The sequence below is a fragment of the Phoca vitulina genome, unplaced genomic scaffold (assembly GCF_004348235.1).
Source record: "Phoca vitulina isolate PV1807 unplaced genomic scaffold, GSC_HSeal_1.0 scaffold20, whole genome shotgun sequence".
NCBI lineage: Eukaryota > Metazoa > Chordata > Mammalia > Carnivora > Phocidae > Phoca > Phoca vitulina.
This window is the reverse complement of record NW_022589723.1, coordinates 32,201,009-32,225,908: the sequence shown is the minus strand read 5'-3', so window position 1 is coordinate 32,225,908 and position 24,900 is coordinate 32,201,009. Positions and strand designations below refer to the sequence as shown.

The 24,900-nt window shown below is 40.5% G+C and overlaps 1 protein-coding gene across 1 annotated transcript in view; it reads right to left on the bottom strand.

Annotated features, from left to right (window-relative positions):
• Window positions 1-24,900, bottom strand: part of ZWILCH (zwilch kinetochore protein) — a 36,625-nt gene that overhangs the window by 2,958 nt on the left and 8,767 nt on the right. The window contains exons 4-17 of the mRNA XM_032417427.1: window positions 24,030-24,148; window positions 20,578-20,777; window positions 19,333-19,403; window positions 18,612-18,767; window positions 17,266-17,337; window positions 13,100-13,193; window positions 12,531-12,580; window positions 10,930-11,035; window positions 10,326-10,405; window positions 8,204-8,360; window positions 7,652-7,680; window positions 5,663-5,799; window positions 3,945-4,040; window positions 2,360-2,472 (exon numbers count right to left, since the gene is read on the bottom strand). Of these exons, the coding sequence (XP_032273318.1) occupies window positions 2,360-2,472; window positions 3,945-4,040; window positions 5,663-5,799; window positions 7,652-7,680; window positions 8,204-8,360; window positions 10,326-10,405; window positions 10,930-11,035; window positions 12,531-12,580; window positions 13,100-13,193; window positions 17,266-17,337; window positions 18,612-18,767; window positions 19,333-19,403; window positions 20,578-20,777; window positions 24,030-24,148 (1,480 nt within the window). The remainder of the gene's footprint in view (window positions 1-2,359; window positions 2,473-3,944; window positions 4,041-5,662; window positions 5,800-7,651; window positions 7,681-8,203; window positions 8,361-10,325; window positions 10,406-10,929; window positions 11,036-12,530; window positions 12,581-13,099; window positions 13,194-17,265; window positions 17,338-18,611; window positions 18,768-19,332; window positions 19,404-20,577; window positions 20,778-24,029; window positions 24,149-24,900) is intronic.

The window sequence follows — 24,900 nt, the reverse complement described above, 5'->3', positions numbered from 1 at the left end:
TGATCCCAATGTTTTACTCTACAATATCACAACATGAGATATCTTGAAAAGCTAGTAGTTGACCTAAGTGCTCAGTCCAATGAAGCAGAAAGTCTAACCTCTGAAATGCGTATGATGTTTGGCAAAAATAAATCATGACTGGGCTTTAATATTTACACAATTGGGTCTTTGAATAGCCCATACTGCTTACAACTGAGGGCCTCCTTCACCAGTGGGTCTTGCTTTGGGCTGAGGACTGAATAATTTCTAGATAAACACATCAAGAACATAAGATGGGGAGAAGAGGTTAAAAAGTTCTAGCCAAAATGGAGTATGAGTGCTTTCCCAAGCACGCAAATATACGATTTCGTAAGAATTCCTATTTAAAAAAAAAAAAAAATTCCTTATTTTCATAGATGGAGTCATTGGAACAATGCATCAATAAATTGTTTTAACTCTAACCAAAGTAAGTTTCACTCTTTTTTGAAGTAATCTGCATCAAAGACTCTAGAAGTTACGTTCAATCTATTTCACTTATTCAGCATCATTGAAAAAGGTGTTTAATCTTGCATGAATTTCCTCATAAAACAGGTTTAATCTTTATGTACTAAAACTTACTTTGAAACGGCATTTTCCAAAAATGTATCACATATGTTCATAGCTTTAAAACTTTATTTTTAATCATAAAATATAGGTCTTTAAAAAAGAAAAAACAAACCTGAAACAACACAGGTAGAGAAACAAAATGCTTAAATTGGTGGTTCTCAAACTAGTTGCACAATAGAATCCCCTGGAGAACGTTAAAAATCACTGATGTCCAGGCACCAGTTCCAGAGATTCTGATTTACTTGGTCTTGGTATTAAGACTTTAAAAAGCTCCCTAAATGATTTTAATGTTCACCCAAAGCTGAGAACAACCCCTGCCCCCATCACGCCACACCTCCAGGTTAAAATTTCATTGTATCCAGATCTTTTCTTATGCCCCATTCTCCATATTTTTTTCCACGCTTTTGCTACTGTAAACAATATCACACTTGTTCATAGGTCTTTTTCCACATGTCTGGTTTTATGTATGGAATAAATCCCTACTAGTAAAACTACTGGCCTACAAAATGTATTTTAAATTTTGGTGGATATCCCTCTCCACAGGAGCTGTACAACCTTACACTTCAACCGGCAATGTGTGAGGCTGACCACCTCTTCACATCCTTGCCGGGACTATACACCAAACTTTTTGATCTTTGCTAATCTGCAGGTGAAAGATGGTATCTCTGGAATATAAATGTGCATTTCTCTTACTATAGGTGGGGCTGAGCACCTTTTATTTTGAAGATGACATCTGAATTTCCTTTTTAATAAACCGTGTTACTTGCCCATTTTTCTATTGAGTTATTAATATATTTTTCTTACTGATTTAAGAGTTCTTTATATACTAGGCAATGTAGCCCCTGAACATGAGCTGCAAATTAATTTTCCTTGTTGTTTTGCCCCTGGTATTTTTTTGTCATGCAGAAATTTTTCTAATTTTATATGGTTGATTTTCAAGCTTTATACCCTCCAGGTTTCATATCACACTTAGAAAAATTTTAACTGATGGTTCTCAGGAAAATTTTTCAGTTTCTTTAGGATTTCTACCGTTCAGCCATATGAATAGAGAAGTTTCCATTATGCTTGAATCAAAAAATATTCTGGGGAGAAGAACATTTTCTGGAAATAATTTTGCAAGGTATCAATCTCTAAAATAGAACTATTTGTATAGCTCTGCAGTTCAACAACCAGCAGCAGTGGCTGACTATAGGCCTTTGAAATCTTTTCAGATTCTGTCTTAAAACTATCAGATTTGATTTTGGATAATCATCGCAATATCTGAAATGCAGCCATTTAAGACCTATACAACGAGAGGACTGCACCATGCAATCCACACACACGAAGATAACAGTTTACAGGTGCTTGCTGAAGGAGAAATACTTGGAGCCAGCTGATTACGCCAGGGGCTCGCACACATTCTCTGACTGACTTGGACCATATCTGACAGAACATTAGAAGTATCAACCCTCCTCCTGCCCCCCAGAGAAGACATTAGGGCAGAAATATCATCAATGAAAGAGTGCACAAAAGAATGAGCTGGAATTCCAACCTTATAATCTGTTTTTACTCCCTGTATCCCTATTGCTTGACCTCTTTTAATAAAAGATCCTCTATCGAGGATAATGAGAAAAAGCATTCTTCCAGGGTTTTTTTCCAGAATAAATATGTTTTACACCTGCAGTTCAGGAAAATCCTTTAAAACTGAGCACGAGAGCTATCATATGTGCTAGTAAAGATTCTGTTTCTCTTCTATTGGCAGAACTTATCTGAACAGATGAAAAACCATCTTTACCAGATTTGTGGAAGCTCAGATGGTCTACAGGTGCGCTGTCACTCAGCTGCCAAACTGTTTTCACCTTCTTCTGACCACCACTTATTTCCACTTGCCATTTCTGTGGCTTCTCACTAAGGAAAGAAAAAACATCAAAGGGGGAAAAAAAAGCCCGAGTTATTTCCTTCCTTATTTCTTCATTTCCTTCCTCCCTCCATCCCTCCCTCCCGTCCTTCCTTCCCTCCACACTCATTAGAGAAATCCTGATGTGAGAGGCACAGAGGAAGAAGAGACGAACAGGCTGCAATTCTAAATTTTGGGTTTTGAGTCCGAACTACCTACGGGACACTGACGTTGGGCATTCACATCTAACAGGCATCCAGAAACACGGCCTGAAGCTCAGGAGCTAGAGACATGAGTTATGAATCATCATTAGCACAGAGGAAGCGAGGCCTTTAGTATGAATACAATCAGCCAGGGAAGACGGAAAGAAAGAAGAAAAGGAGGGAGAAGGTGAAGTTCTGGTGAAAACCCACATGAGAAGCAGGCAGAGGAAGAACTTGAAGAGAGATCTACTCTCAGTCTTGCAGGTACACCAGAGAGATAGTTAAAATTAAGACAGAAGCTACATCACAGAAATGAAGCAAGGGGATAGGTCCAAGAAAGGAATAGTGTTAAATGCCAAACAACCTTGTAAGTGCTTACTTGTAAGGAGAAAGAACTGGTGGGCCAGCTAATGACACAAGGGGCTAAAACATACTTTTACTAGAAAGTTGTCCACCAGATTTGGCAATTAGGAGGCCACTGGGGACCTCTGCCAGAGCAGTTTCAAGGAATGACAAGGTTTGGCTGAGAAGGAACCAAACTGAGGGAGGGTATAAACAGAGTGGCTTGGGTAGAAGAGAAATTTCAAGTACATTGCATGCAGAGGGAAGAGTCAGGGAGACTATCATTGGAGGCAACCTCAGAGTCTACGTGGATGGCCAATCTGTCACCTTAGCCTCCAGTCCCCATACCTCCCCAATCCCAAACCCTCTCACTCCCACAGCCATACCCTTGACTTTGTCATCATTACCCTGATCACTTCCTTCCCAATCTGTCATTTCCCTTCTGGCTATATTTTCTGCCCTATACTGTGAAGGAATTACAGACTGAGAGAAAAAATGAAAGACTAGAGGTCCACAGATAGAAAGAGAAAAGACAAAAGAAAGTCTGGGAGAAGAAAGAGGGGGAACTCCTATCAGATGATAGTCAAAGAGCAAGAAAGAGATGATTAAGGTTTCAGAGGTGGAGTAGCTCTTGGTCATGAGATCCCCAGGGGAAGGACACAGAAACTGCCCAGGAATTATAGCCAGGCTTAAAGTATAATTTTTTTTTTTTAAAGATTTATTTATTTGAGAGACAGAGAGAGAGAGAGAAAGAGTACATGTGCACAAGTAGGGGGAGGGGCAGAAGAAGAGGGAGAGGGAGAAGCAGACTCCCCACTGAATGAGGAGCCAGACATGGGGGCCTGATCCCAGGACCCTGAGATCATGACCCGAGCCAAAGGCAGACGGCCACCCAGGCACCCCCCTTTAAAGTATAATTTAATTACTAAATTGCTGACCTTTGATATAAGCTTTTTACAGCAGTTGGTCTGACTGGCAGCTGAAAAATGTGTTGCTCATCAAGAGGATTTTGTTTGTAATATTTTACGCAGGATCTAAAACAAACAAACAAACAAACAAAAACCACCACCACCAACAACAAAAATGGACCTCTTTTGGAAAAAAAAATGTCTCTTGGAGATAAAGGCTTTCTGGTAATATAAAGCTCATATGGGAAACTTTTTATCCAGTACCACTAACCAAAACAACAACAAGAATAATTTCAGGGCCACAAAAGTAAACAAACAAAACAATGCCCCCTCCCCCGACACAAAAGTTAGGTCGCTTTTGACTCTGAAAGGAAATCTCATTCAATTTTTTTCTCCAATTTTTAAAAATCAATAGAAGACATATTTCTCACAAATATAAAATATACTTAAGTTGAGCCAAAGTAAAGGCATAAGTGGGGAGAAAGAGGTTATCAGAAAAAGAAAAGCAAAAGAGAGACAATGATACAGCTTCCATGGTTTTCAGACTCTGGGGAATTAAAGAGTTAACTCATTTACCCTATTCATCTTTTTTTTTTTTTAAAGATTTTTATTTATTTAACACAGAGAGAGAGAGCGAGGGCAGGAACACAAGCAGGGGCAGCGGGAGAGGGAGAAGCAGGCTTCCCGCCGAGCAGGGAGCCCGATGTGGGACTCAATCCCAGGACCCTGGGATCATGACCTGAGCCGAAGGCAGACGCTTAACGATGAGCCACCCAGGTGCCCTACCCTATTCATCTTTAATGAAAATAAATCTTTTAGATTCTGTAAACAACAATAATTTCAAACTTTTCCCTGTACAACGGAGACAAATTCTGATTTTGGGAAAGGCCATGGTACATTTCCTTCCACAGGGAAAAAGCCAGCCCTTCCCCCGGATGGTTCTCTCATTCCAATGTGAGGCTTCAAATACACGTAAGACACCAGCAACCCACGTAAGAGGATAGTTCCAAACTGTTTCTGGTCAAACTGATCAGCAGAATCTCTAAAATTATAGCAGCACTGTTGACAGAGGTATGGTAATAATAGTTGGTTCCATTCAATTACCACATGGAGATCTAGCAATGATTCGTTTGGCCCCAACGTATAAGGATAGAAAGAAAAGAAAAGAAAAGGAGGGGCGCCTGGGTGGCTCAGTTGTTAAGCATCTGCCTTCGGCTCAGGTCATGATTCCAGGGTCCTGGGATCGAGCCCCACATCGGGCTCCCTGCTTGGCAGGAAGCCTGCTTCTCCCTCTCCCACTCCCACTCCCCCTGCTTCTGTTCCCTCTCTCGCTGTGTCTCTCTCTATCAAATAAATAAATAAAATCTTTAAAAAAAAAAAGGAAAAGAAAAGGAAAGAGTCATAAAGCACCTATTAGGTGTTGGGTACTTATACACAGGCCATCATTTAACCCCAACAACCAACACATGAGGTTATTAGTTCCTGTCTCTAGATGAGAAAACAAGATGCAGCGAAAGGAAACTTCCTCAGGAAATCAGAAAGTGCTAGAGCCAAGTGTCAAACCTGAGTCCTTCTGAATCCAAAGCCTTTCCCTTCCTCCGACAGGGATTGAGAACCCTTCTGGTACTGTGAAGACACGCTGTACAGATTCCAGCCTAACTGATAATAAAAACTGCACAAATTTCGGCTCCAGCTATTTCACAAGAGAATTCATGTTCATGTGACGGGAACAAGAGAGCAATACTTACTGTGTTAAAGCAAAGAGGAGCTCGTGTTGGGGCTTAATGAAAAGCATGCAACTGACTAATATTTCTAGAATATGGTGGAGTTTTTGAACACGATACACCTGTTCTTGTATATCTACTGATGGAGTAATGAAATATTCCTGGAATGAAAAACAGTATAAGCAAAATAGGGAGTTAAAGAACAAGAACAATCTTTACAAAGATTGCTACGCTTGCTAAACCTCAACTATGCTTGATCAATGCGGGGGGGAAAATGGAGGCAGCCAGGGAGAAATTTACCACCTTTCAATATTATTCTTCAGACTAAACTATACGTGAAGTCGTTACTGAGAATGTTCTCAGCAAACCGTTACATTCTCTGGTCTAAACAAATCCAAGAACTGCCTTACCAAGGAGGCCTGAGTGGGGTAACTAATACCACCCATCGAGCTCTCCAGATGGAATGACTGGCAAATCCACAAGATAATTCTTAACTTCAATACCTTTACCGGGTTGACGGAAGTGTCCACCTCTAAAAATAGGTAACAAGTACCAAGAAATTAATCAAGTGTATTGATAAGCTTCCACTCATCTATTATTGGTAAAGTGGTACAACCGTTTAAAAAAAGAAACTTGGCAATGTATGTCAAGCATCATAAAATGCTCAGACATCCTATTTCTGAGAACAGCTCCTAAGGAAATAGTCCATGGTAAATATGGTAGGTGGAATTCTATGATGGCCCCCAAGATTCCCACTGCCTGATGTACACATCTTGTATAATCCCTTCCCCTTGAGTGAGGCCAGAACTTGTGAATATGATGGGATGTTACTTCCATGATATGTTTACTAGATGACTGCCTTTGAATTAATCAAAAGGGAGATTATCACCTGGTCATCACTATGACCTACCTAATCAGGTGAGACTTTTAAGAGAAGGTGAAGCATTAGAGATCCTGTTGGCTCTGAAGAAACAAACTGCCCATCCACAAGCAACCCCTAAAACCTGAGACTGGCTGTGGGCCAATAGCTAGGAATAAAATGGGAACTTTGGTCATCAGGCCACAAGGAAATGAATTCTGCCAACAACAAATGAGGGAACTGAGGAGTAGATTTTTCCCTAGTCAAGCAGGGGGATGACACCTTGATCTCAGCTTTGTGAAACCCTAAGCAGACGTCCCAGGTAAAATGTACCGAACGCCCAACCCCAGGAAACTGTGATATAATACATCTGTGTTCATTTACGCTTCTAAGTTTATACTCCAGGAGTCCCCCCTTTATCCAAGGTTTCACTTTCCATGGTTTCAGTCCTCCTGAAAGGTCAATAGTGGTCTAACACTAGGTCACAACACCTACATCATTCACCTCACTCGATCTCATTGGCACTGTGTCATCTCACATCACAAGACCGGTGAGCATAGTAAGATATTTTGAGAAAGACAGAAACCACACCACATAACTTTTATTTCAGTATATCATTATAATTGTTCTATTTTTAGTTATTGCTGTTAATCTCTGACTGTGCCTAAACTTTAGGATAGGTAAGTGTGTATAGGAAAAGACACAGTATACATAGGATTCAGTACTGCCCATGGTAATCCCTCATGGATAGGTGGGGACTACTGTAATTTGTTATGCAGTAACAGAAAACGAATACAGTAAGGAAAAAGCATCAGAATCATTTGAAATAGGAGAGGACTTGTTTAAAAAGACATATTCTTGAGCCCCAGGCCTATGGAGTCACTAGGGCCCAGGAATTAGCAATTCAATAAGCCTTCAAGGAGATTCTCCAAGTTTAAGGACCACAAACCATATTAAAATAGAAAACAGGCAAATGAAATGACTAGGGGGGATTCATGAAAATAAGGAGTACTTTATCTGCTATTTATTTATCTGTCTACTTATCTACCTGTTTCCTAGGTCCTAGGACAGCGGCTGGCACAAATAGGTATTTAGTATCTACAGGTAGAATGAATAAAAGAAAAATCAACTTTAAAATAAAAAAACAAACTCACCAAATGATTCAAAGATGCAAGTTCCTGACCTAGTAAGAAAAAACACATAAATGCAAATAAGCTTTGGGTATTGTTTATTACTTGATAAGGAACCTAAGTAAAATTTCTCAGAGTTCATATATAAAAGGGATGCTCAAGCTAAATAGTTCCTCAGAAATGGCCAAATTTTCTGGCATGTTATACATTAAATATATATTAATACTACTCTAAAATGATCACAGCTTGCCTCTAATAAAAACAACCAAGTGTTGGGTATTAAAACAGCATCCCACAAAAAGGTTTTTTTTTTATTTACTACACCAACCTTGTAGGATCTCAAAATGTTTGAACTCAAAACACAACCAAACAAAAACTAGAGTTCTATTTAATCGAGTATCTCTATCAAGAAGGAAACTAAATGTCAGAGAACAGAAGTGCTAATCTCCCAGTGAACCAGAGCCAAAGCCAGAGCTATAAATGACTAGGGCCAAGTAGAAAGAGAACATCTGAGAATACCTACGGCTGATGATTGTGAAGTGCTTTTTAATTTTTTGAGCTGGGAAAGGGACTCACCTATGAAAAAACTGATATAATCTTTCTTTAGTTTGTCCAGACCAGTTTCCAAAAGCATCTTGACTGGAATAGTCCCACTGAGAGCAACTGTGTCCATGGTTCCATGATAAGACTGATGAATCAGCTTACTGAGTAAACTGTTACTCCCACTATGGAGCTAGAAATAATAAAAATATATATATACCATAAATAAAAATATAAACAAATCCAATAAACAAAAGAGAAGCAAACTGCATTAGCTATGAGCTAAAAATGATAAGCGTGCATTTTTAGTCTCCTGATACCATAAATTGTTTGAATAAAAAGCCCTAAGTTATAAACATGCCCATTCCTGAAGTGTCATTCCTATATGATTTGCTTTAGTCCAAAGCAACTATGAAGAGGTTCAACTGATCACCCCCAGATACAATTCCACCAAAGAGAAGACAGAGTTGGTCCTCTGAAGCTTTGTAACTAGGACTCCCTTTCTCCTAGCTCATTAAGTGCTCCTGGGCATCCTTCCCAACACTGAGCATCTTCCTCTGCACAGAACACCTGCTACTTCGGGACAACTCCCACCCTCGCTGGTCTCTACATATGTCAGAAGGCGTTCCTTGTCTACAATATCTCACATACTAACTAGATCATCTGCAAATCAAGAAGGGCTGTGAACTTACAGATCTAACGCATGTACCAAATGTTAAACACTTCATTTTAAAGATACCTGAAATACTGGACATTTTCTCACTGTCTGTCATCTCTAAGCTCCATCATAACCTTTGACGTTTCCCTCGTTTTAATAAAAATGATTTCCGTGTTGTTTGCACTCATTGCACATGGCAGGGATATACTGGCAAACGTCTCACAAACACAGAAAGTCGCGTGAGAAAACCAGAATGCCTACAGCCACCACCGCCCAGTGAGGGGCAGCGCTCACATGCCTCCGCTTTGCAGCGGATCTCTGTGCATGCCCATGAAAGTTTCTAAGTTTTGGAGTTATGAATTGGCAGCTACCCTATTTCAAAGAATTCCTATGAAATGAGGAATCTTTTGGTTTCTAGTTTTTTTACTTAGCTTTTCCTTGATTGTAAAAGCACAAGTACATTGTGGAAAACCCATAAAGTGTAGAAATGTAGAATGCAGTTGGAAAAACTCATTTGTAACCCTAGCACCAGAGGCAACTGCTTTAACGTTTTGGTATATTTATTCCCAGGTTTTTCTCTCCAAAAGTTACTTTCTTTATGCAATAATGTATAGTCCTTTCTTTTTACTGCAGACTGTAAGCACTTCACATCATCTGTCAGCATCATTTTAGCAACAACCACAAATGCCATTATGAGGCCATATCATTATTTACTTAGTCCATTAATGTGAAATTTAGGTTATTTATAACTTTTTGCTACTATAAATGAGGCTGTGGTGACTATTCTAACACATAAAATCTTGATACATATTCCTATGTATGAGTTTAGGGTGGATCCTAAGAAAAAAACTAATGATTTAAAGGGTATGCATGATACATTTTGAGGATCTCAATGTATTATCCACAATTGCTTCATAGAGAATATCCCAATTTGTGCTCTCATCAGTAGTATGTGAGAATGATCATTCACAGCAACAACTACAGTACTAGTATCTTACACATACTGAACACTTAATTATGAGATGGGTGCTAGTTGCATTACATGAATAAAATTATTTAGCCCTAATGGGGTGCCTGGGTGGCTCAATGGGTTAAGCGTCTGCCTTTGACTTAGGTCATGATCTCAGGGTCTTGATATAAGGTCTTGATCTCAGGTCTTGATATAAATCAAGAGCCCCACATCGGGCTCCCTACTCGGCAGGGAGCCTGCTTCTCCCTCTCTCTCTGCTACTCCCCTTGCTTGTGCTCTCTCTCTCTCAAATAAATAAATAAAATCCTAAAAAAAAATTTTTTTTTAAGCCCTAAAACAACCCTATGACATAGGTACTTTTCCTACCTCTACTGTACAGATGAGGATGCTGGGGCATAGAGACGTAAAGAAACCTGCCCAAGCTTACACAGCTAAGAGAGTAGCAGGGCTGGATTCAAACTTAGGCAGTCTGTTCCCAGGCCTATGCTGTGCAGCTGAAAACGTGTTCTAACACACACTATTAAACTTACCCATGGCTGTATATCACCACGTTGTAGACTCTGCATGATCAATGTGAAACACTTCACCAAGTCTTGATATGAAATCACACCTTGGAAAACAAGTCAGTCCAACATTACTTTCCTGGTATTTTTGCAGATCAAATATATCATCAATCTTAAGGATAGACAAATAAATAGAAGTATCTGTACTTTATAGGTGGGGGAAGGGGAAAGAAATTAAAGGCAAAAAAAAATTTAACACATTTCTAAAGTAAGAGAGTAAACTCACTGTCACAAAGTAACACAGTGCAATATTAAGGAATATCTTTTCCTTTTGCTAATAATTATAATGCCACTAAGGTGGAGGTGTTTATTCATATAAATGTAATATAAAAGCCACCTACGTCTTATACTCAAGGCAGGAGAGAAGAACAGACTCTATGAATTGCCTTATCTTAGTACAATTCTTGAGTACAATGTGCCAATTTATCATTGAAATGAATTTGAGAAAATAGGAACCAGCCTTCCACGCAAGACTAGTACTACACTAGTCCTGTATTATTTTCAAAGACTTAAAAGTAAACCTAACAAATGACAGGAAACATTTTATTTCACAGTCATGACAGACACCTACTACCACTCATTTTGAACCACAGCTGCTCAGCAAAATCCAGATCCCCCCGTACTGTGAAGAGACATTCGATGGAGCGATCAACCGCAGCAGTGTCATGCTTCACTGTCTGAAAAAGCAGGTTCAGAGAGTGACTCAGTTTATTAAGCAAGAAAAGGAATAGTTCAAGGCCAGTGAGCTTTCAAATGCTGCTCTGAGAAAATGGGGATCCACAGATGGGAATGAATTTTCTACACCTTCATTCAATCGTGAGGAGAGATCAATCAAGTGACAGTGAAAAATGGGACCCCTAAAATTGTTATACAAGTGTGATGCCTAAAAGCAAGCATTCAACTTTCCTTCGATGCAAAAATACTTAAATGACATTTGTCTCCATTTTCCTGTTTCATCAACTGACAACCTATTTAGCTTAATTTAATGATACCAGGAAAGGCATATTAACATATCATCTCATAGTATACTAGTATAATAATACCATCTAATAGCATCTTGACTTGGTCATTTCTGTTTCTCTGCAGTTGATCAATTAATAATACGTACGTATTACTTCTCTTCAATAGCATTTCTTAGTCCTTAGGTAAAACAATCACCAGTGCTGACATTAAAGACCAACAAAAAACTACCCTTAAAATGCTGCCTTAGCTAACAGACACATGAAAAAATGTTCATCATCATTAGCCATCAGGGAAATGCAAATCAAAACCACACTGAGATACCACCTTACACCAGTTAGAATGGCAAAAATGGACAGGGAAAGAAACAACAAATGTTGGAGAGGTTGTGGAGAAAGGGGAACCCTCTTACACTGTTAGTGGGAATGCAAGTTGGTACAGCCACTTTGGAAAACAGTGTGGAGGTTCCTCAAAAATTTAAAAATAGAGCTACCCTATGACCCAGCAATTGCACTACTGGGTATTTACCCCAAAGACACAGATGTAGTGAAAAGAAGGGCCATATGCACCCCAATGTTCATAGCAGCAATGTCCGCAATAGCCAAACTGTGGAAAGAGCCGAGATGCCCTTCAACAGATGAATGGATAAAGAAGATGTGGTCCATATATACAATGGAATATTACTCAGCCATCAGAAAAGATGAATACCCAACTTTTACATCAACATGGATGGGACTGGAGGAGATTATGCTAAGTGAAATAAGTCAAGCAGAGAAAGTCAATTATCATATGGTTTCACTTATTTGTGGAACATAAGGAATAACATGGAGGACATTAGGAGGAGGAAGGGAAAAATGGGGGGGGGAATTGGAGGGAGAGATGAACCATGAGAGACTATGGACCTGAGAAACAAACAGGGTTTTAGAGGGGAGGGGGGAGGGGGGATTGATTAGCCCGGTGATGGGTATTAAGGAGGGCACGTACTGCATGGAGCACTGGGTGTTATACGAAAACAATGGATCGTGGATCACTACATCAAAAACTAATGATGTAATGTATGGTGACTAACATAACATAATAAAATTAAAAAAAAAAAAATGCTGCCTTAGCTATACCAGATCCACTTGAAATAGTACGACATGAAGGATAGCAGTACAACCAAATTTTAAAAGCTATTTCAGTGCACATTTCTAACTGACAAGAATCGTTTACCTCTGTGTCTTTTTTTGTAGAATCACCAAATCCATCCAGCTTATTTAAGTCTAGAAAGTAGAAAAGCTTGTTAACTCTAGATTTTATTTTTCTGCTTTCTAAATTATTTCCATCCTAATCCTATTTTCAAATGGTAAATGAGGACAGTAGAAATATAACCAGGGATTTTAGCAAATTACTTGACTCTACTGGAGGTTATGATGTACACCCACCAGGTGGGAGTGCGGGGATGAATTAAGATACAGTGAAAGCCCCTGACACACAACGTTGGGCACATGGTAGGTGCTCAAAGGTTTCTGTTCCATCCCTCTTTTCCTACAATCTCAAATACAGCTGTGGTATATAAAATTTAAATTCAATACTACTCTTAAAATTACTTAGACCTCTACTGTTAGTAATTCAGAACAAATCTGTCCCTCTGACCATGAGAGACCTCACAGCTTTATAAATTTCCCAACCAAAAAGAATACCAAGCCTAGAAAGACAACTTATTTTTAAATTTAGAAAGTATAAATTCTCAACTAAGAAAAATCAACAATATACAGAGCATGAGTTAGGAAAATAAAGACCATTCAGAAATTCCTGCACAAGTTCAACAGCAGATTTTACTTCCAGAGGCTCAGGCCATTCCGTTACACCAGTCCGCAAACCATCAGCCAAAACCTAAGGGAGATTAAAAAAAAAAAAGAAATCCAAAAATTTTTTAGCAAAAAAAAGATAGTTTAATCAGTAGGAATATATTTAATAATAATACCAGTCATTATAACATTTCTTGAACATTTAACCATGTCAGGAACAGTTCTAAGTGTTTTATATGTAGAATGGTATTTAATCCTCACAAAAACCCCATCAGGCAGATATTACCATCATCCCCCATTTCACTGAGGCCAAGAGAGGTAAAGTAACTTGCTCAAGATCACACATTATGACAGTGCCAAGACACACACCCAGCAGTCTGGTACCAAAGATGGTGTTCTAAGGGTGATGCCATGTGCGTCAGTGCTGCCGAGGATTCCAGACTAATGAACCTGCCCTGAAGACACTTGTAATTTTGGTTAAAAAGGACTGATAATCCAGGTGCAATAATCAGGCAACAAAAAACGTGAAACTGAATGGAAGTTTATATAAAGATAATATAAATGTATATGCCAACACATACAGTATCTACACCAAAGGAAAGGGAGACCAGAATAGCCAGGGGCACAATGTGAAACATCAGCTGCACGCAAATGTGGGGACCAGGAGCTGCACAGCAGGGACGGAGCAAGGAATAACATGAAGAGGGTGGGGCGAGGTCCAGCCGTGGTGGAGAAAACACCTATGCAACAGTGGGAAATGAGATCAGAAGGAACAGGGGCTAGACATATCTTAAAGCCTGAAAAGATTTTTTTACTTCATATGAAAGACAACAGCCATTGTTGATTTTTTGGCAGGAACATGACATGATCAAGTTGTTAAGAATTCGTGTTAGAAATACCCAGGATGGATTCTAAGGAAGAGAAAGTACAATGTTTCTCAATAGAGGTGATATCATTTTCCACCCCCGGGGGGGTCTTTGGAAAAATGTGCAGATAGTTTTGGTGTCACAATGACTGGGGGTACAAGGGCACTTTGAGCATTTAGTTTGGTAGGGGCCAAGGATGCTAAGCATCTTGCAATGTGTACAATGGTCCCAAAGCATAAAAAATGGTTCTGCCTAAAACGCCCATAGTGTCCCTGTTGAGAAACAATAAATGACCATTAGAGTGGTCCAGGAGGCAGGTGATAAGAGCTTTAACTAAGATGGGCAGTGAGAAAAAGCTTAAAGGAAAAAAGGAACAGTTTATTAGAAAGGGGGGGAGAGAGGAAGGGAGATGTGGAAAAAATAAAAGAAAAAATCCTAGCTATTTACAAAAGTACAGGGGACTGAGCTTGGAAGAGATTATGGCCATCTAAGATTCTGTGAATTTATAAGGGAGGTTATCACAAAACATGGACTTTCAAGTCAGATGGACAGGCATGCATTTGAATGACAGACATGTATTTGAATCAGGTCTTCCACTTAGCAACTGCTGATGTCTCCAGCAAAATAACTGATCCATCCAGCACCACCTGCTTGGCACACAATGGCAGCTTCCAGTTGTGGTGGTTATGATGAAGGATAGTTGGAAGGCAGACAGGCAGGAACAAGGGGCCCTGCCGTAAGAGGAAACCACCCTTAAAAGGATTTTACACCACCTTGGAAGAAGCCCTCCACTCTTTCCCATGTGATAGATAGGGGACAAAAATCTGATTGGATGACAGGTGCAGGGAGGGTTAGTCAGATTAAAACAGCCGGCTAACAAGCCCATAAAAATCCCTAGATTGAGAAACTCTGGCGGCCACCTTCTCGGGTCCCCTCCCTCTTTGGGAGCTTTGTACTATCACTCAATAAACCTTGCTTTGCTGCCCACCACTCTGTCTGTCTACCTTTTCATTCTTCGAAGCAGCGTGACCAAGAACCAGGGCCTGGAAGGAGAAAACATCCTTCCGTGTTAGTGTGGTGGTAGCAATAGTTCTTACTAAACTAAAATAGAAGGTTTCTAGCCTGGGAAATTGAAGGAACAGTGGAACCACAGACAGAAATGGGGGGGGGTTCTCTGAGAGGATCTTGTCTAGAGAAGATCTCAAGTTGCATTTCGGAAATACTGTTTGAGGCAACAGCCCTCTACTCAACTGGGAAATAATTTGGTGGAAGTGGGAAGGAAGAGGAATGGTATCAGCTTGAAGAAGAGAGTCTGGAGTTCCCTCAGAATGGCATTAGCCAAATCACTGAGTGACAAGCTCTCTGCCAGGGTGTGGAGAGAGAAGGGCAGAGACATGAGGAGACAAGTGTGATGGAAGCCCACAGGAAGGGTCCTGAAAGACGAGCTTTCCAGAGAGAAAGTTGAGAAAAAAATACCAAGTTGTATACAAACAGGGAAATAATAATCGGAGGTGAAATATCAGAAATGCTTGGTACTGTGCTAGATGCTGCAGGCAGGGTACCTGTCACTCAAGTCTAGGAGGGGAGACAGAGAAGCAAACACATCACTGTGTTTGATAAACACTCTGACAGGAGGTGTGAGTGGAGCACTCTCGCAGCACAAAGCACAGGCAGCATTAGCCAGTCTGGGGGATCAGTGCAATCATCCTAGGTGAGGATGTCACAGAGAGCTCATCCAGCACCGGCGGGGGGAGAAGGGCATGCTAGGGAGAGCAAGACGCACTCACCACAAAGTGACAGTGTGACAGGACCAAGGTACAATAAGCAGGCCAGGGTTAGGGGTTCGGTGGGAGTAGAAGTAGGGTGTGAGATTAAGCTAAAGAAGTAAGTAGGAGCTAATAAGAACATGAAAAGATGCTCAAAGTCAGTAAGCCATCAGGGAAATGCAACTCAGAACCATGAGATACCACTTCATCCCCACTAGGATGGTGAAAATAATTAATAATAATCATAATAAAAAGGCAATACCAAGTGTTGGCAAGGATATGGAGAAACTGGAACACACACTGTTGGTAGGAATGTAAAATCGTACAGCCACTTTGGAAAACAGTTATAGTTTGGCAGCTCCTCAAAAGCTTAAACACAGTTATCACACTGACCAGCAACTCCACCCAAAAGATGTGAAAACATATGTCCCACAAAACTTGTACAAGACTGCTCATGGCAGCATTATTCATAATAGTCAAAAAGTAGAAACAACAGAATCGTCCATTAGCTGGTGAGCGGATGAACGAAACGTGGTATAGCTATACGATGGAATGCTATTCGCCGATAAAAAGGAACAAAGTACAACAAAGTATTAACAAAGGTTAGTGGCCGCGGGGCTGGTGGGGCTGGGAGGTGACTGCTAATAGGTACAGGTTTCTTTTGTTGAAAATGCTCCAAAATTATATATGGCCACGGTTGTACAACTCTGTAAGTATCCTAAAAACCACTGAAATGTGCACTTGAAACAAGTGAATTTTATGGGATGTAATTTATATCTCAATAAAGCTGTTAAAAAAAAAAAAAAGTAAGTAGGGCAGTGACTGGATATAAATGGTTCTCTATGCCAGGCTAGGACATTTCGAATTTCTACTGCATTAAAATGAGGCACCCCCTTGAAATTCAGTTTGTAGAAGAGTAAAACTCACTGAGACATAAAATTCTTGAAACACGTGCTCACTAATCCTTAGCATGAATCAAAATCCCAGTTATCAATAAGCAGATTATACATGCATTTGGAATAAATTGGCAGCTGACCCACCTAAAAAGAGGGGAATCCATTGTATGAATAGAAACCGAATACTCCAGTAAAAAGGGGTAAGAAGTATAGCTCTTAACTAACTAATGCTCCCTGTGATTATAAGGACAACTACCATGCAGTAAAATCATACTGTCCAAATTGCCGAGAGTATCTACTGAATTCGTAACATTTGGAATAAATCTTTTTTTTTTTTTTTTTAAAGATTTTATTTATTTATTTGAGAGAGGGAATGAGAGAGAGCACATGAGAGGAGGGAGGGTCAGAGGGAGAAGCAGACTCCCTGCTCAGCATGGAGCCTGATGTGGGACTCGATCCCTGGACTCCAGGATCATGACCTGAGCCGAAGGCAGTCGCTTAACCAACTGAGCCACCCAGGCGCCCTGGAATAAATCTTGAACACAAAACAAAGTAACAATGATATTAACAAACATTTTTATGAAAACATAAAATTTAATACAAGTCACAAATTCCAGAAGGATACTCACAAGGAGAAATTTCAGTTCTCTTTGAAGATGATTCAAAGGACCTCTGGGCTCTCCCGATTCCACTTTAATGTTCTAAAAAGTTCCCAAAGTCAGTTTTCACTGGTAATGCCATCTTCTCTGCATAGTAGTCAGTTACTTGCATTTCAAACTCCCCACACATTAAAAAATATATTTCATAAAGCATTAATGAACTGAATAAGTAGGGTAATACTCCATTTAGAACATCACCCCCAGAGATACCATAGATCCTGTCCATCCCAATAAGTAACCTAAACTCATGCTACCAACACCTCTCTCTATACCCTGATTGTGCCTACCTGGAACAACTGCTCTCCTCATACCCTCTTCTCCTGCCCTTTCCCACTGAATTTCCAAAAGAAAGTGGGAGAAATGTAAATAAATACATCTTAAGACCCAGTGACAAACTCAGCATTACCACATACCAAAAATAACCACCCCCTAATAAATATGTTCAATAGACTCCTTCTAGCTAAACCAACAATGTGCTGTCTTAGCCAGAGGTCAAAGTTTTAGGAACTTTCTAAAACCTTAAAAAAAAGGGGGATAAAAGGGGGAAAAAGTAAATGCCATTGTATGTAAATTCCTATTGCAGGAAAAGAAAAGCATTAAGAATATAATTATCCATCATCCCACGACCCCGAGGGAAACACAATTAACACTATCCAGGCATCTGTGTACACAGTTTTCAAAAACATAGTTGAGATCCTACTGTATATATTGTCTATTTCTTTTGTTTGCTTAACAATAAGCAAATTGTTAAGCAAATTATCATTAAAGACACTTTAAATCATGATATTTAAAGAATGTATAATATTTCACCAGGGAAATCTATTTTAAGCACTTCCCTCTTAAACAGTCAGGTTTGTTTTTAATATTTTGGACACAGTTATTATCACTGTGTGGAATATCTTTGCACATATATTTTTGCTACCAATTCCGATTAACTTAAGACAGATTCTTATAAATGTAAATATAAGGTGAAAAGCCTTAATAGTATAATGGTTCTTGATGTGTTGCCAATATTTGCAATCTTTTAAGAATAGCAGAAATAAGTCACTTTGATGATTTCACTTGGATCCCAACTCAAGAGACTTTATTAATCGCTAGAAAATTCTAAAGTTACATAATGGCCACTGTGGGCAACTGACAGATGAGGTCACCTGGCCAAACCTCCACTGGCTGCCCCAGTGAGACTTCAGGAGTCGGCTGGGCCTCTCAGAACCATCCAGCAGTGCTGGGGCTGGAAGTATGCAGCACCAGCAGCAAGCAAGTTAAAAGTAAATCCGCATTGAATAAACTCAACACAAAACAGGGTTCACTCTTACCAGAGCTGCAGTTGAAGAAAGTGGGGGGGTTTGAAGAATCTCATCCACAGGACTCCACGAAATATCCAAAGTGATTGTAGTTTGTGATGCAGCAAGTGTGTCATCCAAGGCTGTGGACTTAAAGAGCTCATACTGGGCGGAGCCCCTGGCTGTTACCTGAAAAGAGCATATCCGCCCACTATTAGCTACGCTTTCACGTGGCCAGAGGCCCGTTATCAAAACTACCTTGGTTTTGGGCGCCTGGGTGGCTCAGTTGGTTAAGCGACTGCCTTCGGCTCAGGTCATGATCCTGGAGTCCTGGGATCGAGTCCCGCATCGGGCTCCCTGCTTAGCAGGGAGTCTGCTTCTCCCTCTGACCCTTCCCCCTCTCATGCTCTCTCTCTATCTCATTCTCTCTCTCAAATAAATAAATAAAATCTTAAAAAAAAAAAAAAAACTACCTTGGTTTTTTTTCCCAGCAGAAGAAAAAGTGCCATACTTTTATCCCAAATGGAAAAATAACACAATTCTTTTTCATTACAAAGACTGGCTAAAAGGCAAGGCAGAATCTATTTTTAGTCATTAGCTGAAATGAAAATCAACACAAAGATTTTGATACTACCAAAAAAAAAAAACAACAACATGTAGTCATATTAGGAGTGAAAAAAAACCCACTGAACTAGGGAGGCAGGTCCATAACTGTCTGAAGAAACTAATGTGAGCAGAAGAGAGAAATACCTACCGTAGATAAGTGATGTCTTTTCTTATGTGAACTTTTCAGGTCTTCAAGATTTACAGAGTAATTTTTATCAGCTGTAAGACATAAAAGAAAAAATAATTTTAAAGGTACAATTCAAAATTAGACTATTAGAGTTGGAAAATGACAACCCCTCAAATTCTGAGGGTACCACAACTTTACACTAGTAACAGATGACATTAAATTTTAAATCCAGATGACATCTTGACAAAGGAAGGAAAATGGAACAGAGGTCAATACTGAAACCATGCCCCACTGAGTTAATGAGGTTGAAACACAGCAGAAAATTTAAAGCTGGTTTTCAGAGACCTGTTTCTCTCTAATCAGCTACTGTGTCTTTTCAGAGACCCCACTGGCTGTCTCTGCGGAAGCCTGGACTCAAGGTCAATTGATATGGCTCCAGCCTATGAACAAGCAAGGCTCTGCATCCCTTACCCGAGATAATGAGCCCAAGACCCCGTCATCCAGTTTCCACGGGCTCATGAAGCATGCCCATAGTTCCTTCTCCTTGTCCTAAGATAACCTCCTGGTGTCAGAGACTGAGTCATGCCTTGTTCTGGTGTTAATCTCCACCCCAAAGTGAACATGGGATAGATGTTACCTATGTTTGCCGGATATGCATGCTCCATCTTTCCTCATGAATAGTCACAAACTTCCCCCTCCCTTTTCATCAATATGTATGCAATCTCAACCCCTCGGATCATAAAACTTGCTCAGTCAGGAAGACAGATTTGGGAATACTCCCCTGCCTGCCCTCTCGACGGGCTGCCTTTCTGATTATACAATTTTCTCTGCTTCAAACCCAGTGACTCAGAGATTTGGTTTACTGCACATTGGATACAAATCTGATTTCAGAGTTTAGTAAGAATCCTACTACCAAAAATATAATTAAACATCTACTATGAGATTGGAATTATATTGTCATTATATTCCACTTTTTTATCCTCCAATGAAAATTTCCAAAAATACACACATATAAACCAAATGAAACCCAAATAAAACTAACAAACAAAGCCATAAACTCCTGTTCAGATTTCTGGAGATCTGTTTCTGGAATACCTCCTACATGCCGCAAGTTACACACCAGAGCAGGTTCCTGGTGGCTAACAGGTTCCACTGTGTGCACTTCCCTCTTCACAATATGTTTTCAGTAAAAACCACAACACAGTAACAGCACAAATAAATAAATGCACACCCCCCTCCATAAATGTAAGATGAGTGAGCTCTCACCTTTACAACTGACTGTATATAAAACAATTCCTGTAATGCTGTTATTTGTGGTGACAAGCTCAGCTCCCAGCCAACAGGTCCCTTCAGGATCTGAACTGTCACACCTTACCCACAGGGGAGGAAGGGCAGTAACTGGATGATTAATCTTCAAGTGGGTCATATTAGGATTGTGAGCCATGGTGTAAAGTCCAATTAACTGCCTTGAAAACAAGAATAGGAAGAATAAACTGTAAGTAGAAACTGTCCATCAATCAAGTTTTCTTTTCCAAAGATATCATGAAGGGCATCTACGATTCTGACACTGACTGATCTTACTTCTGGTCACCAACTAAGATTCTGCACCCAACTCTAAGGTGTGGGGTTTTTCCTCATACCAAGTAATTTTCTGACACCAGCTGGGTGTCCTACAATTCAACCCAATTCTGATTCTATCTACCCAGAGACAGCATCAGATGCCACAGGTTAAGGGCTCAGTCCTACAAGACGCACCCCAGCCCATCGCCACCCACCTTTAGATGCCAAAGGCAAGTCCAGGTTGTCACCTGTGCTTCTGACTGACCAGATATAGATCAGAGGTTCCAACAACCTCCTCCTTGGGTTCAACTGATTTGCTAGAGCGACTCACAGAACTCAGAAAAGCACTTTACTTACTAGATCACTGGTTTATCATAAAAGGTTATAACTCAGGAACAGCCAGATGGAAGAGATGCACAGAGCAACGTATGGGGAAAGAGTGTAGAGAGCCCATGCCCTCTCCTAGTGAGCCACTCTCCCCAAATCTCCACCTGTTCACCAACCCAGAGGTTCTCCAAACACTCTCCTTTTGGGTTTTTATGAAACCTTAGTCACATAGGCATGAAATGATTAATCACCGGCCATTGGGGACTGAACTCAACCTCCAATCCTCCTCCCCTCTCTGGAGGTAGGGGTGGGGCTGAGTGTTCTAACCCTCTAATCACAGGGTTGGTACCCTGACAACCCTCCGCCCCAAGCCACCTAATTTTTTTTTTAAAGATTTATTTATTTGAGAGAAAGAGAGAGCGCATGTTCATGTGAGTAGGGGGAGGGGCAGACAGAGAGGGAGAGAAAGAATCAATCTTCAAGCAGACTCCCCACTGAGCACAAAGCCTGATGCAGGGCTGAATCCCAGGACCCTGAGATCATGACCTGAGGGGAACATAAGAGCTGGCCACTCAACTGACTGAGCCACCCAGGTGCCCCCAAAAGCCACCTCACTAACATAATAAAAAACACCTTCCTCTTTCTCCTCACTTAGGAAGTTCTAAGGGCTTTAGGAACTCTGTGCCAGGAACAGTGGACAAAGACCAAATACGTTTCTAATTATAAACTCCAATACCCAGTATCCCAGAAACAAAAGCCTGGAAATTAAGTGGCAAAATACATAAATATTTCACCCAGTGAAGAACTGGGAGAAGGGCACACAGGCAGATGAAGACACATGCACCTGCAAGTGAGGAGAACGGCGCTATCTACAAGTGGGGGGTCCAATAGGGTGAGGGTAGAGGTTCAGGAGGAGGGAAAGCAGGCTGCGAGATGAAGCAAAAGAAATAGGTAGGATATGTTAATTATATTCAATAAAGCTGGGGTAAAAAAAAAAAGCCAATAAGCACATGAAAGATGCTTGAGGTCATTAGTCATTGGAATACTTAAGAAAACTGCATACTCGGGGCACCTGGGCGGCTCAGTCCTTAAGCGTCTGCCTTCAGCTCAGGTCATGATCCTGGGGTACTGGGATCGAGCCCCGCATCGGGCTCCCTGCTCCGCGGGAAGCCTGCTTCTCCCTTTCCCACTCCCCCTGCTTGCGTTCCCTCTCTTGCTGTGTCTCTCTCTGTCAAATAAATAAATAAAATCTTAAAAAAAAAAAAAAAAGAAAACTGCATACTCTGTGAATGAGTATGAATAATAGTACTGTAACTGTTAAACTTCCAGATTTTGGTCATTGTTCTGTGTTTACATAAGAGAATATACTTGTTCTCAGAAAATACACAGTGAAGTATTTAGAGGTAAAGGAGCACAGTTTCTCCAACATTCTCTCAATATTTCATTTAAAAAAATGTGTGTGGGTGATAGGAGTATGTTATATAGGTGGCAGAGTGGGGGAGGACGAGGAGAAGGAGGAGGAGGAGGAGGAATGAGAGAGAGTCACAAAGCAGATGCAGTAACATGTAAATAACTGGTGAATCTGGGTCAAGGGTACACAGAAGTTCTTGTGCTATTCCTTCAACTTTTCTGTAAATTTGAAAGTGTATCAAAATTAAAAGTTGCCCAAAAATGTATCTTGAAATTTTTCAGAGATGAAAATTTATTACCAACAGATGTTCAACAAAGGAAGTTCTAAGGGATTGTACTTCAGAAAGGAAATACAATAATCCCAAAAGGAAGGTTCCAAATGCAAAGCAAGGCAATGATAAGCATATGGATAAATCCAAACAAACACTGGATGGAGAAAACAACACCAATAAATAATGTTTAAGTTGTCGGGGAGAAAAGAAAAAAGGCCAAACATGACTTAAAATCAAAAAGCCATAAAGACTGATAAATTTAACTACAGAAAAATGTTACAAGCTTCTACCTAGCAAAACAAACAAAAACCACCATGAAGGAGAGTCACTTTGTGAATATTATTATTAGAGTCCTTACGGTCCAGTTATTATTTATATGACTATATCCTCCAGAACTCCTTGACGGCAATAACTTCGGTTGTGGAGGCGAGGGGGGCCAGCTGGGGAGAGCTGCCCGCAGCTACACAGCGGGAGGCAGGAAGTGAAGCTGGCCAGGCAGATGGGGGCGGCAGGCTTTCTACCAGGGGCACTGCTGGCATCGGGGTGGCATAATTCCTCCTCATGCAGGAGAGCCCAGTGCACTGCAGGACATTCACTAGCCACAGCCCTGGCCAATCACTCCCCTCAGTCACTGTAACAACCAAGAAGTATCCCTGCGTATTTCCAAACGCCGACTGGGAATGGCTCCCCTGGTGGAGGAGCTCTGGACTGGACAGTGAAGGTTCTTATGTGTCATTCAAAAGAAATTTGGATTGTATCATGAGGCAACAAAAACCAGTGAAGGATTTTTAAGCAAGGAAGCAACACAATCAGGCTTTCAGTGATTTATGAAGATCTCTGGCGGCAGCAAGGAAGAAAGACTGGAGGGGAACCAAATACAATGAAAACAATTGAGAAGCAAGAACAAACAGTACGGGGGAGTAGAGAAAGGGACCATGACATGGTCTTCTTGGTCATGCTTGGGACACCTATAGGATATTCAAGTAAAGCTATCCCTGGAGATTTGGGTATCGTGTCTAGGGAGAGGGGGAAGAAGGGAGGGAAGGACCTGGACTAGATACATATTTTTTCCCCAATGTTGGTAAGAACGCTTTCACTTAAATCCTAGCCTTCAGCCCTCCTCCTAGCCCGATGCTAAGAAAAACTTACCTTGCTCTCCCAACTGGTAAAGCAAGTGGTCCGACATTCTCTCCAGTAGAGAAATCAGAAATAACCGTTTCTTCACATTGTGGTTCTTCAACATGACTTGTTTCTTCCTTGTCCAAAGGCTTAAAAAATATTTTTTAATTATTTAGTCAGGTAAAAGAACACTCACCAATCAATTCTTCACTATGCTAGAACATAATGTACTGGTTTCCAAACCCTTAAGCACAAATGACTGAGTGATGGCAAGAATCACAGCTACAAACCAGTCTGGTACCAACAAATCTTGCCATCAGAAGCATTTCCGCTGTCCTATAAAAAGATAATGATCTAAGTTGCTACTGATAGAGGAAGCATCTGATGCCATTAGAAAAGGAAGTGCTCCAACATGTATAAAATGATGAACCAAAGACAAAACACCAAGAGAAACCCATGGGAGACTCCTGATTTTTCACTCCCAAAACTCAAAGGGCCACAGCCCTTACTCCTTAAATCTACTCTTAGGACTAGCAGCTCTCATTCGTGTTACAGGGTTCTGAAATCTATGTGTTTCTAATATCTCCATGTTTAAGTAATTACATAGTTCAGCCTTGCCAATAATAACAATAACCCCAAGAGTTAACATTTCCTGAGCATTACTATGTACAGCTATTGTTCTAAGTTTTCTGTTACTTTTCATAAAAACCCTGAAATAGATACTATTATAATTTTTTTAAAAGATTTTATTTATTTATTTTCGGGAGGGGGGCAGAGGGAGAGGGCTCGATCTCATGACCCCAAGATCATGACCCAAGCCAAAACCAAGAGTGGAACCCTTAACCAACTGAGCCACCCAGGTGCCCCATTAACTGTTTTATAGATGGGAAAACTGAGGTAG